Source organism: Balaenoptera borealis, assembly GCF_965194805.1.
Source record: "Balaenoptera borealis genome assembly, chromosome: 3".
Taxonomy (NCBI): domain Eukaryota; kingdom Metazoa; phylum Chordata; class Mammalia; order Artiodactyla; family Balaenopteridae; genus Balaenoptera; species Balaenoptera borealis.
Genome location: NC_138866.1, coordinates 36,776,086 through 36,790,438, shown reverse-complemented (window position 1 = coordinate 36,790,438; position 14,353 = coordinate 36,776,086). Strand labels below are relative to the sequence as shown.

General features: G+C 43.7%; 1 protein-coding gene across 3 annotated transcripts in view; it reads left to right on the top strand.

Moving 5' to 3' along the window:
- Window positions 1-14,353, top strand: part of MTHFD1 (methylenetetrahydrofolate dehydrogenase, cyclohydrolase and formyltetrahydrofolate synthetase 1) — a 59,719-nt gene that overhangs the window by 17,511 nt on the left and 27,855 nt on the right. For all 3 annotated transcript variants that reach the window (XM_082386482.1, XM_082386481.1, XM_082386480.1), the window contains 6 exons: window positions 2,858-2,917; window positions 3,359-3,412; window positions 4,599-4,735; window positions 4,857-4,957; window positions 6,729-6,865; window positions 7,745-7,856. In XM_082386482.1, coding sequence (XP_082242608.1) covers window positions 2,858-2,917; window positions 3,359-3,412; window positions 4,599-4,735; window positions 4,857-4,957; window positions 6,729-6,865; window positions 7,745-7,856 — 601 coding nt within the window. The remainder of the gene's footprint in view (window positions 1-2,857; window positions 2,918-3,358; window positions 3,413-4,598; window positions 4,736-4,856; window positions 4,958-6,728; window positions 6,866-7,744; window positions 7,857-14,353) is intronic.

The window sequence follows — 14,353 nt, the reverse complement described above, 5'->3', positions numbered from 1 at the left end:
TGTTCCATAGACAGCGTAGGCCATCTTAAAAGGAGAGAGTGGTTCCGTGGTGTTGGGGTGGCTAGTTCTTATGGGCTGGGTAATTTCATAGGCTAACAAGTGGGAGGATTAGTCCAGGTATTTTGGAGGAGGGGCAGGGACTTCCAGGAATAGGGCCACCGCATCCGCTTTTGGGCCTTTTATGGTCAGCCTTGGAACTGTCATGGCACCCATGGTTGTGTCATTTATGTTCTTGTCATATGCTAATGTATTACAATGAGTGTATAATGAGGCTCAAGGTCCACTGGAAGTAGACTCTTCCGCCATCTTGGACCTAATGTGTTCTAACTGATTTTTGTGGTATCCTGTTCTTAATGGTTGTGTCATTCTTGTAATGGTTGTGCCCTGCCCACTTCCTTTTCTGTCTCAATAGGACGTTTTTTGGATGATGTAATTCACCTCCTTCAAGGAAGAAATTGGTATTTCTGATAAAATGCTTAAGTGATTTTTTTTTTTTTTTAATAAACTATAATGGGATTAAGATTTGTTCTGGGAAACCAGTAGGCCATCCACCCACTTGCCTGTCAGTCAAGAATCTACTGTTCTTCAACTAAACATTCTTTTTGCATCCAGTCTATCAATGATTATATAACCATTTTTCCCTATGAAATGCCTATATGAGAATATTTGAACTGGATCTTAAGAGGTCTTTTTCTTTGCATTAGGATTACAGTAAGATTTTGACGTATGCTCATAACTATTAAGCTTTCTGTTAAAAAACTGGTGGTAGTTTTGGAGTTTCAGAAAAATTCCTTCAGAAACATTCAGACAGAAAAGTTACCTATAAAGGAACAAAAACAAAAGACTTCAGACTTCTGTCACACTAGGTGCCAAAGACAACAACTCTGAAGGAAAATGTCATGACTCCAAACTCAGCTAAACGTGCCTTCAAGTGCAAAGACAGCAGAGAAATATTTTCAGGTGCACACAGACTCAGGAAAATGCCCACACACCTTTCCTGGAAAAGTGACTTACAGTTGCATTTAGCTACATGAGAGGTGAAGATAAAGTATAGAACAGAGAAGTTGTAATTTATTTAAAAAAAAAAACCCGGCAGTGAGTGATAAAACCATTTAATCTCCGAGTTAAGTCGAAATAACTAATTGTAGTTATAAATATTGTCAACTTAAAAAACGTACAACGTGAGAGCTGTGAGCTGAGTTTATTCAATGTCTTACTGAGGGCTATAGCCTAGGAGACAGTGACGGTCTCTAATTGCTCAGAGAAACTGTTCCAAAGAGGTAGGGGAGGAGTCAGTATATATATTATGTGTGTGTATGTGAATTTGGGCTGGGGGATACAGGCAGTCAAGATCTCAGTGAAAGGCTGCTGCTGGTCACAGGATCGGCTATCTCAGTTAATACTTTTTTTTTTTAAATAAATTTATTCATTTGTTTAATTTTTGGCCGCATCGGGTCTTCGCTGCTGCACGCGGGCTTTCCCTAGTTGTGGTGAGCGGGGGCTACTCTTCGTAGCGGTGCACGGGCTTCTCATTGCGGTGGCTTCTCTTGTTGCGGAGCACGGGCTCTAGGTGCATGGGCTTCAGTAGTTGTGGCACGCAGGCTCAGTAGTTGTGGCTCACAGGCTTAGCTGCTCTGCCACATGTGGGATCTTCCCAGACCAGAGCTCAAACCCATGTCCCCTGCATTGGCAGGTGGATTCTTAACCACTGCACCACCAGGGAAGCCCCCTCAGTTAATACTTTTAGGGCTTTTCTATGTGTGGGAAGATGCAAGAATCTGGGGTCATTGAAATTCTTCCTAAGACATACATTTGAACTATCTAAGGGGCCCATATATTCCAAAACATGGAATGCTGCACCCTGAATTCCTTTCAGGGTGTACTTGCAGATCAGCAACTGCAGGGGCCAATGACTTCATCCTTATAGAACTGAAATGGCAGGCAACATTCTTTGTTTACAATATTAATAAAAATGAAAAAACAGTACTCTATTTCCTACTTTGATCTAAAAATCCCAGAGTGTATTAAATCTGGTAACTGAATCAGTGAAGGTTGGATGATGGGGCAAAGATCATATATATAAAATGACGAAAACGAAACATGAGAGGCACTAAAATTCTAGGGAAGCCCCACAGGAAGCACCTAATGCACTTAGGTGCAAATAACCCGTAGAAAAATCAAATTCCCCTCACCGCATTCATCTGGCTCTTGAAATTCAAATTAGCACTGGCAAAACTGAGACTTCTCTATAAAGGACACCTGCAGCTAAGAGTAAGGCCGTGTTCTGTGAGCCTGAGGGGAGCTTCCAGTAACAGCATCAGCGTGACCAGACCCGGAGATACTCCGTTCCTAGGGCCAGCTTCTTTCTCCACGGTTGTCCTGTTTAAAGCAACCATGCGTCAGTTACCTTTGGTGTCAAGGACGTACCGTTTTTCCCTCTGCAGTTTTGGGAGAAACCAAACTTATTGTGGCATATCACCCCGGGAGGACGTTTCAGCTTTGAAAAGGACAAATGTCAACCACTGAAACATGGAAAAATATTTGTAAAGGAAAATTTTAGATAAATGATTACAGTGGAAAACTAAATATGTCCGTGATTAAAGAAACAGGGAACATAGTGAGACCTAGCATGGTGGGGCAGGGGATTTGGCTTCTGCGTGCTTCTTCCTCTGTCTTGAGGGCAGCAGACTGCCCTTTGCCTGGCGTGGGCGTCTGTTGCGTGTGAGCTAGGATTAGGTCCACCCTAACAGGAGTCTTGTGATTAAATATTCCTTTTATCAAAACTAAAATTTTAGAAGCTTTTCCATACACTTTGCCTTTCCCTAATCGTCTGATTTGCATGTCTTTATTATTCTAGGTCGGCAACAGAGATGATTCTAATCTTTATATAAACGTGAAGCTGAAGGCTGCTGAAGAGGTAAAGCCCAGAACAGCGGCGCCGACGCCCCGCCTCTCCACTCTTACCCCTCCCCCTCCCCAGGTCCTGTCTGCCACCCCTTCCCCTTTGTGCTCCCCCCACAAAAACTTTTATCGCCCACAGCACACTTCAGTTTATGTATTTCGCAAGTTAGAAATGGGTGACAGAGCTTCAGCCTCTGGTTTGCCCTGGAATGTTTTCTAATCAGTGATCCGCTTGCTTCTAAAGAGCAGGAATAGTGGACATAAAACTGCTTAAGTGCCGTGGTGACAGTTAACAAGGAAACAATGGATGGGTCAAAGTGAGAGACTCATTCTTCAGGGTATATGAGGGTGAAATGATGCCTGCCACCTGGTTTGTCTTAGTCACATCTATAGAAGAAATGGGCCCATGTCTCAAGTCCTTTTGCCATGTACCTGTTTTAAATGTTCATTCTTGCAGATCGGGATCAAAGCCACACACATTAAGTTACCACGAACGGCCACAGAATCTGAGGTGAGCTGTTAAGAATCAACTGTTAAGAGGGCAGCCGAAGTGCTTTCCTCTCTGGTTTTAGTTTAGTGGAACTTTAGGGACTGATGCATTCAGCATATAAGAGACCTCCAGGTAATTCTTTCTTCACAGACTCAGCCTTCAGGAAATCTTTGAAAATACCCACAGAGTAAATGGGGCAGTGCTAGGTATGAATGTTTGGTACTCACAGTGTGATTGCTGCATCATTTGTTTGCAAATCACCTGCGATGTTCATTGAAAACTGATCACTGGCCTGTTGTTACCTGCACTTGAAAAACGAAATGTATATTTCATTTCTATGATGTTCAAGAATAGGCAGAACAGATCATGAGTGAGTAAAGTCAGAACTGTGGGGGATTAACCGGGAAGCGGCAGGAGGGAAAAGGGACTTCCTGAGGTCATGGAAATGTTCTACATCTGCATTGTCCAGCAGGATAGCCACTAACCCCATGTGGTCATTTAATTAAAATGAAATAAAGTTTAAAGTTCCGTTCCTCAGTTGAACTAAGCCACATTTCAAGTATTTTAGTAGCCACGATTGTAAGGTACAAATTACAGAACATTTCTGTCTTCACAGAAATCTTGATTTGGGTGATGGTACCATGGATTTTACTGTTGCAGTAATAGTTTTTTTTTTTTTTTTTAATTTTATTTATGTATTTATTTATTTATGGCTGTGTTGGGTCTTCGTTTCTGTGCGAGGGCTTTCTCTGGTTGCGGCAAGTGGGGGCCACTCTTCATCGCGGTGCGTGGGCCTCTCACTATCGCGGCCTCTCTTGTTGCGGAGCACAGGCTCCAGACGCGCAGGCTCAGTAGTTGTGGCGCACGGGCTTAGTTGCTCTGCGGCATGTGGGATCTTCCCAGACCAGGGCTCGAACCCGTGTCCCCTGCATTGGCAGGCAGATTCTCAACCACTGCGCCACCAGGGAAGCCCGCAGTAATAGTTTATTAAAGTTCTTAGCTCTTTTGTTTGTTGGATTTCTTGCAAGACACCTGAAGGTTACATTCTGTGTTAAAGTAGAGTTGCTCTCAGGATCCAAGGCAAGGTACATTCTGAGAGGACTACAGTTAAACTCTCGAGGGGAGAATGGAGCTTCTGACTTGGAAAGTGTTTCTCCACCCTGTTGATTTCTATGTGGTATGTAAGTTGTATGTGGTTTATTTTTAGGTGTTAAAGTGCATTACATCTTTGAATGAAGACTTCACTGTGCATGGTTTCATAGTGCAGCTACCTTTAGATTCAGAGAATCCCATTAACACTGAAGCATTGATCAATGCTATTGCACCCGAGAAGGATGTGGACGGGTGAGTGTGACTTGGCTTTCTGTACCACATTGCATGATTGCGACTATAATATGTTTCTACTTCAGGAACACATCATTTTGGTTCTAAAGAGTAAAGACACCTATCACTTTCCTTGTTTTAGATTGACTAGCATCAGTGCTGGAAAACTTGCTAGAGGTGACCTAAATGACTGTTTCATCCCTTGTACACCCAAAGGATGCTTGGAACTCATCAAGGAGACAGGTAAAAACAACCAGACAAAAACAAAGCACCATTTCGTGGAGCCTGGTCTTGACCTTCAGAGGTATAGGGGAGATACACTGTGAGCCCTAAATAAGTGGGCTTGATTGGCACAAGGACCTGTGTGCTAGGGGCTTCTTTACCTAAATTCTCAATTTTCTCAACAACCCTATGAAGTAGATAGGTATTCTTATTGTTTAATAGCTGAGAAGACATTCTCAGAGAGATTGAGTAATTTGTCCAAGAGGCAGCAGAGCCAAGATTTGAACTCAGAGTTATTTGAGTTCAAAGCAATTTATTTTGTGTGAAAAAGTAACCTATATGATAATAAAGATTCAGATAGTCTGTAGGGTGCAAAGTGAAAAGTCTGAATCCCAGAATGGGCCCCGAGTCACCGTTGTAGATCTAGGAAATGGATTCCTTGGATAATTGGCCGTATTACCCCGTTACCTAGTCAGCCTCTTGGTATTTTAATTTCATCATGAATACTTCTTAGCAGAGGTTATTTTTTACAAGGAAGTGTGCCCTGTTTAAAGGAAGTGGATCAGAAATTTCAAGTGGAAAGTGTTAGCTAACGTAAGTGAAAATTTTCTGTGGCTGGCAAGGAAAGGTCAATCTGTAAGCCTTGGGACAGCTATTATTGTTCAGTCCTACAGCTAAATTTATACTCTATGGCATGTTTAGCACACAGTGTGTTCCAACTTGATAGAAAAAAATTCCATGAGCCGTGGCAGCTGTAGGCTCCCCACCTCCTCTTGTTGATATTGAAGCGACCATTTGCCCTAATGCAGCTTCAGGTCCTTTACTGTACCCTAAAAGGTATAGAAAGTTACCTTCTAAACACTTCACACTTTGAGGATTTTACTTCTAGATGTTCATGATGTTAGCATTATATAGAAACTCACCATTTTTGAATAGAGTTAATGTTACACAAGAAGCACAGTTTAAACACAAACTGCCTTAAGGAAGAGTTCACTTCAGTGGGGCTGGGTAGAAGGGCTCAGTAGAGTCCTCAGGACCTTATTTCTGCTCCCCTTTGCGTGGTGGCTCGTTCTGAGCTCTGCTTGGTGGCCCCGAGCAGCTCCAGCCTGTTGCATCCTTGTGCCTAAGAGTCATGGGATGGATCTCACTGGCCACAGGATGAAATATGGTCACTTGTTCACTCTCGGGTGTTCACCCACACCATCTCTACTGAGGAGAGTATGTCAGTCCTGAAAAGGACATTGGGATAATGCCAGAAGAATGGGTGCTCAGTAAACAAAAAGAAAATTTTTTACTACAGTTAAGTTCCCCTTTATCACTTCCCTGCAAATAACCCTGTGGCTCAGGCCCTAAGCCAAAAGAGAAATTTGGATGAGGAACTAAAGAGTTACTGATACTAATCCAATTTCCCTCCACCCCATTACGTTCACCCTGTTTCTTATAACTTTTTCCCATGTAATGTAATATGTCCTCTTCTTCCATACGGCTGTTTAGCTGTAGGTCAGGGTTTCTTTCTGATTTGAGTGTAGGTTTTCTCCCCACTCTCCTATGACTCAATGAATGGATCTTGGCTTAAGCTCCTCTCAAAAACCCACAGCAAGAAGGACACATGTACAAGTCCCAACTTGTAGCTGAAACCCTGAGTAGCCAAAGAAGGGATGGTTTTAGGAAGATTGCTTTTTGATGCTAAGAACCTGCTTTTGTGTGCTTGTCCTGAGTTCTGCCATTTAGGTGGCGTGCGAAGGAGGGCAGCTTCCCCCAGTTCTCTGGCGCACGCTGGCTTCTCTTTCAGGGGTGCAGATCGCCGGCAGGCATGCTGTGGTGGTCGGGCGCAGCAAGATAGTTGGTGCCCCGATGCACGACCTGCTCCTGTGGAACCACGCCACAGTGACCACCTGCCACTCCAAGACTGCCCACCTAGGCGAGGAGGTAAGGGGTCACGCGCGCGCGTTTGCACGCCCGTTCCTGCGTGTGGCAGGGGTCCTTGCCTAATGGGGATGGTTCATAATTAAGTGCCAGAAACTGCCATGTACTTTATGACCTCATTACTGTGTTTAACCCCTCTAACAATTCTGTGATTCTTGTCTGTCTTACAAGATGAAGAAACAAATTCAAATTTAAAACTTGTCCAAGTCTATGCAGGTTTTTGTTTGGACTGTATTCTTTCTGTGCCAGTCCATCTCGTGGTAGATAGGGGTTAGCAGTACAGGAACTGGGGTTGACCCATGGCAGCCAGATCCCACATATGCGACAGTGGGTGGTCTGAGAGGTGGAGGTGTCCAGAGCGGGTTATGGACAGTGGTCCTGTGACCTCAGTCACAGCTTGTTCTTGACCCCTGCATCAGATTCCTGAGCCCAGGAATTCTCACATGGACACATCCCATTGACAGTGCAGTCTCTTAAATGTGGGGAGAGACCAGGAGAGAGGCCCAGCACCTCTTTAATCCTCCCCAAGCAATGCTCTGCTGAAGGTGGTAGTCCCCACGTTCCGGGGAAGAGGGGGCAGTCTCCAGGTGTCATGTAATTCAGGGACGTTGTCCCAGGCCTGTGGCTCCAAGCCTGTACTCCTCCCTATCTCACAGGTTCTCATCAGGTTCCCCATTCAGTAAAATATCTAGTGAAAGGGGAGGTTTTGACGTGTGTAGGAATGAGCACAGTATATGAAGAGCTGTCAGAGACAGTGTGTGGCCTGCATAAAATAGCTGATGACAGTGAATTTCATACAAAGCTTACGGATGTCCTTTCCACTTCTAGAATTTTTTTATGTTTCACTGTTTAGTTTCTGAAGTCAGAACTGTCTTTCCCTAGGTAAGTAAAGGTGACATCCTGGTAGTTGCAATTGGTCAGCCTGAAATGGTGAAAGGGGAATGGATCAAACCTGGGGCAATAGTCATCGACTGTGGAATCAATTATGTCCCAGGTGAGTGTTGCTGGGGGAAGAAGGTGGTTTCTGGAGGCGGGCTGGGCAGAGGAAGATGAAGCCCAGGCGAGAACCCCTTGTCCCATTTTAGGCTTGAAGTGCTAAGGTTTAGAGTGATCAGCCTACCCATGGGGGCATGAAGTTAGCAGACGGCATAGTTGCGCCTTGCAGGAAGAGCCTGTGATTTTAGCCACTGTGCCGTGCAGTCCAAGATGACCTTGTCCAGGGAGAGGGTGGGAGAGGAGGCAAGATGATTTCTCGCTTTATCATCACGTAGAGATGGACTTTAACAAAGGATGGTTAAAATATAGTGTGATCTTTGCAAAGTGCTGTGAGACTCCAGGAGAGGGACACGTTGTGTCAAGAGTCCTCTAGTTAGGGCTTTGCAAAGATGTTTGGCCTGGGCTGTTTCTAGGCCAAGGATAAAGCCAACATTATAGTCATGTCCAAAACTGTCCTTGCATCCTTGTCCCTAAGTTACTCCTCACTGCCCTGTTTTGGTTAGTGATATCATCACCATTCTTCCTTCCCACAGGTCTGAAACCTTTTAGTTTCCCTCCCAATCGTTCCATGTATGGATCCGTTTTTAAATCTTATGAGTTTTTTCCCTTTCTTCTCTGTTCTCAGTGTCACCACTGAGAGTCACCCTCTCTGCTGGATGCACTGCTATAAATTTCTCCTTGGTCTCCCTACCGCCAGCTGACTCCCACTCAGATCCATCTGTGCGCTCTTGCCATGTTTATGGGTCTTGATGTGGACCTGTGAGCCTCTTTCTTCCATGTTACCTGCCAGACTCCTTAGCCCCATACTAGTTTCAGCCACCTCTGTGGCCTTCTTTCTCACACACACTTTGTGAATACCTGTCTTAAACTGTTGTAAAATGGACCACGTGCTCTCCTGCACATGCCTGTTTGTACTTTGCTGCTCTCCTGCCTGCATCTTTAGTGGGGCAGGCAGTTCTTTCCTCATGAAGTTTTCAAACGTAAAATCTGAAAGGACAATTCAGTGAATTCTTGCATACATACCTCGTGGGGTCAAAAAAGGAACAATTTTTAATCAAGCGACTGTTTCTGTGCATCAGGCACCACTCCAGGCCTTGGGCTACACAACTGAATAAAGCTCAACCGTGATCTTCACTTTCAGTGACTTCCTCCCCACCTCCTCTCTGTCCAAAATGTCCATTCTTCCTTCCAAACCTTGTCTGATTTTCCTGCAGCAAGAGATGATCTCTCCTTCTTTGAAAATCCTTCTCTCCCTCCCTCCCCTCCCGCAGAACTTGGTGTTTCTCTCATTGTATGTCTCTCATGCTTGGTGTCCTGTGCCTTTTCTCCACTAGTCTGCCTATAGGTGCCGTGTCCAGCTTGTGCCTTCTGACTGCTGGCACCCACATCTGTTGGAATGTTAAAAAGAGTTATAGCAAGAATATTCTTTTTCCTCCCCTCCCATCTCAAGTTTGAAATATAGACACTAAGCTGCCAGGAACATGAGTCACTGTCAAGCCTTCACCGTTTTTAACCTCCCTCCCACTCTCCGTACCGTGTTTTTAAGACAGTAGCTCATAATTGATCACTCATTTTCTTGTAGTGTAATTATCTGATGGGTGATAAATTGCTCTCCTACAACTCCTCACTTTCAGTACTTGCAATGTGACATTCAAGCTCATTCTGTTTAAAACCTTGCATCTTCTGTATCATATTTCTGCTTTTGACCTTTTTTGTTTTAGACTGGATTTGAGAGAGGGAAGAAGAAAAACCTGGGTAGGGCTCTTGAGTCTCGTATGAAATGAAATGTTGACTTACACGTGAAACTTAACCTCCTATTCACATTTATTCCTCATGCAGAAGGTAAAATATGAATAAGGTCAGAGCAGTATCTTTCCTCCTGGTCAGCTGTACTTTTTCTGATCCTGGGGATATATGTGAATAAGTATCATTACAGTTCCCCAAGGAAGGCAGGATCACTGCTACAGACCCGAGGGTGAGCAGGAGGACCTGAAGACTGCTCTTTGCAAGTGTTCATTCCTTTTTTTTTTTTTTTTATTGTTGTTGATGTATAGTTGATTTACAATGTTATGTTAGGTTCAAGTGCACAGCAAAGTGAATCAGGTATACATATACATATATCCACTCTTTTTCAGATTCTTTTCCCATGTAGGCCATTACAGAGTATTGAGTAGATTTCCCTGTGCTATACAGTAGGTCCTTATTAGTTATCTATTTTATATATAATAGTGTGAATGTGTCAATCCCAGTCTCCCAATTTATCACTTCCCCCTTTACTCCCTGGTAACCCAAAGTCTGTTTTCTACGTCTGTAACTCTATTTCTGTTTTGTAGGTAAGTTCATTTGTAGCCCTTTTTTTAGATTCCACATATAAGTGATATCATGATATTTGTCTTTCTCTGACTTACTTCACTCAGTATGACAATCTCTGGGTCCATCCATGTTGCTGCAAATGGCATTATTTCGTTCTTTTTTATGGCTGAGTAGTATTTCATTGTATATATGTACCGCATCTTCTTTATCCATTCCTCTGTTGATGGGCATTTAGGTTGCTTCCATGTCCTGGCTATCGTAAACAGGGCTGCAGTGAACACTGGAGTGCATGTATCTTTTTGAATTATGGTTTTCTCTGGATATATGCGCAGGAGTGGGATTGCTGGATCATGTGGTAGCTCTATTTTTAGTTTTTTAAGGAGCCTCCATACTGTTCTCTATAGTGAGTGTACCAATTTACATTCCCACCAACAGTGTAGGAGGGTTCAAATGTTCATTCTTGAAACACCACTTTCCACAACTGGGGTACTTCTTGGTTCATATTTTGATTATTTAAATCATTTGCATGGTCCTTTCAGGGATAACATCTTAAGTTATTTTCCAAATTAAGGATCAATTAAGGTATGTAGTTTTTTGTTGTTTTGTTATGGGTTTTTGTTTCGTTTTTTTAAATTAATTAATTAATTAATTAATTTATTTATTTAATTTATTTATGGCTGTGTTTGGTCTTCGTTTCTGTGTGAGGGCTTTCTCCAGTTGTGGCCAGCGGGGGCCACTCTTCATCGCGGTGCGCGGGCCTCTCATTATCGCGGCCTCTCTTGTTGCGGAGCACAGGCTCCAGATGCGCAGGCTCAGTAGTTGTGGCTCATGGGCCTAGTTGCTCCGCGGCATGTGGGATCTTCCCAGACCAGGGCTCGAACCCGTGTCCCCTGCATTGGCAGGCAGATTCTCAACCACTGCGCCACCAGGGAAGCCCGAGGAATATTTTTTTAAGATTCAAGTACAGAGCAGAAAGTTTTGGCCAGAGAAGCATGTAAAAGTGTTCTTCCTGGTGGTTTACTAAAGATAATTTGAAAAGGGCTGGATTAATAGTGTTTTATTTGGAAGGGTTATAAAAGGGGGGAACAGATTCCTAACCCCCCTCAATCCAGTCTCAACCTATCCAGCGTAGTGGCTTCTATACTGGACCCTGTTATTGGGGCCCCCAAATTACATGTGAAGGACTCAAGGCTCAGCTGGATTGGGTTTTTTTTTTTCCTCTACCGCACGGCTTGCGGGATCTTAGTTCCCCGACCAGGGATTATAAACCCATGCCCCCTGGAGTGGAAGCGCAGAGTCCTAACGTTGGACCGCCAGGGAAGTCCCTCAGCTGGATCTTAAGTAGTTTTGCACTAATAGTTCCAGATGAAAGAGAAATTCTAGGGCTGGGATAGATAAGCAAAATGTTTGTTGGTTACTGAAGCCATGTGCTTAGAGACGGGGTCACTTTTCTACTGACCACATCACACCTTCCACGAAACCCTGTACATACATCAGAGGGCACTGAAGCCAGCCCTGATAGCGTTTGATTAAGGAGCAGAGCTGAGCCCACCCAGTGCAGCGTTAGGTTGTGCAGTAATTGACGTGTCTCCTGTATATGCAGAAACACACGGAGAAAGTGACTAACATTCATAAATAGAAGGAGGTACAGAGGTATTTTTAGCTAACTTCGGTGTTAGACAATTGAAACCCATACAAGGGCAACCTTCAACCGTTATTTCCCTGGCATTTTGAAACGACCTTAGTGATTATGAGAGGAAATGTTCTGCCATTGCCGTAGCTTGCTGCCTTATAATCTAGAAGCCTGAAACCATCACAAGGGATTGTGTTCACCAGCTCCTGAGAGTACATATAGAAAATATCTAATGTATCTAGGGTAGGAAGAGAAACCCTTATGTTTGGAGAGTGTTTTTTCTTTTTTTTTTTTTAATTAATTTATTTTTGGCTGCGTTGGGTCTTTGTTGCTGAACGCGGGCTTTCTCTAGTTGCGGCAAGCGGGGGCTACTCTTCGTTGCAGTGCGCAGGCTTCTCCTTGCAGTGGCTTCTCTTGTTGTGGAGCACGGGCTCTAGGTGTGTGGGCTTCAGTAGCTGTGGCTCGCGGGCTCTAGAGCACAGGCTCAGTAGTTGTGGCGCACGGGCTTAGTTGCTCTGCGGCATGTGGGGTCCTCCCAGACCAGGGCTCGAACCTGTGTCCCCTGCATTGGCAGGCGGATTCTTAACAACTGCACCACCAGGGAAGCCCGGAGAGTGTTTTTTCAATCTCAAGAAACACACACTATTTCTTACTTGATTCTCCTCAAGCTTGTGAAATAGGTAGTGTTCGTCCTTCTTTGCCCCTTTGGACTTCTGATCAGTAATGAGCCCACAGGGGCTGCAGACTCGAGGTTAGTGAAAGAGCTGATCCTAGAGCCAAAGTCGCTTAATTCTGGCTTTTTGGCTGAATCCTGAGGCTTCCTTTCTTAGTTGTGGCAATCTAATCAAAGAGGTGAAATGGCTAAGATCTTACCAGGTCCTGCCTTAGAACCAACCACAAGGTCTAGCCCTGTCCCCAGCCCCTCCTGGAAGTGCAGTGAAGCCAAGTGTAGGAGTGAGTGAGCAGTGATGCATCATGGGGTTTTGTTCTCTTGAAAAGCTATTCTTTGCTGCTAAGATTTGTAGTTGTTCTTGTATCCTTTTAACGGGAGTGTAATTATATTCTTTGCCTTTTTGCATACATTTAAGTACGTGCTCGTCTTTGGAACTGGATGTTGAATTGTTCCTCCAGCTCATGCCTGGAGCTTACAAAATGCTGACAGTTGCTGTAGAAACCGTATCTGGCAGCTGTGATAAAGCTGGAGCTTTGTGCACCCAAAAAATTCCTTTGAAGGCCTTGGCAAATTAACATTTTAAAAGGTGCTCATTGTATACTTGGTGGTTGGCTTTAAGAATAAAAAACAGTTGGTATTTTATTTGCCACCTGACAGAAGACAAAAGGATTCTCCTGGTTATGAAAAACTACTTAAGCATCTTGTTGAATTTTGCAGGTAAAGTAAGTTTCTCCCTAGGAGATAGCAAACACCTGTCATCCCACAGCTTTTTTTTTTTTTAAACATCTTTATTGGAGTATAATTGCTTTGCATTGTTGTGTTAGTTTCTGCTGTATAACAAAGTGAATCAGCTATACGTATACATATATCCCCATATCCCATCCCTCTTGCGTCTCCTTCCCACCCCTCTAGGTGGTCACAAAGCACCGAGCTGATCTCCCTGTGCTATGCGGCTGCTTTCCACTAGCTATCTATTTTACATTTGGTAGTGTATATATGTCAGTGCCACTCTCTCACTTCGTCCCAGCTTACCCTCCCCCTTCCCCATGTCCTCAAGTCCATTCTCTCCATCTGCGTCTTTATTCCTGTCCTGCCCCTAGGTTCACCAGAACCATTTTTTTTTTTTTTTAGATTCCATATATATGTGTTAGTGTACAGTATTTGTTTTTCTCTTTCTGACTTACTTCACTCTGTGACAGACTCTAGGTCCATCCACCTCACTACAAATAACTCAATTTTGTTTCTTTTAATGGCTGAGTAATATTCCACTGTATATATGTGCCACGTCTTCTTTATCCATTCATCTATCGGTGGACCCTTAGGTTGCTTCCATGTCCTGGCTATTGTAAATAGTGCTGCAGTGAACATTGTGGTACATGACTCTTTTTGAATTATGGTTTTCTCAGGGTATAGGCCCAGTAGTGGGGTTGCTGTGTCGTATGGTAGTTCTATTTTTAGTTTTTTAAGGAACCTCCATACTGTTCTCCATAGTGGCTGTATCAATTTACATTCCCACCAACAGTGCAAGAGGGTTCCCTTTTCTCCACACCCTCTCCAACATTTATTGTTTGTAGATTTTTTGATGATGGCCATTCTGCCCAGTGTGAGGTGATACCTCATTGTAGTTTTGATTTGCATTCCTCTAATGATTAGTGATGTTGAGCATCCTTTCATGTGTTTGTTGGCAATCTGTATATCTTCTTTGGAGAAATGTCTATTTAGGTCTTCTGCCCATTTTTGGATTGGGTTGTTGGTTTTTTTTTTTATTGAGCTGCATGAGCTGCTTGTATATTTTGGAGATTAATCCTTTTGTCAGTTGCTTCATTTGCAAATATTTTCTCGCATTCTGAGGGTTGTCTTTTCGTCTCATTTATGG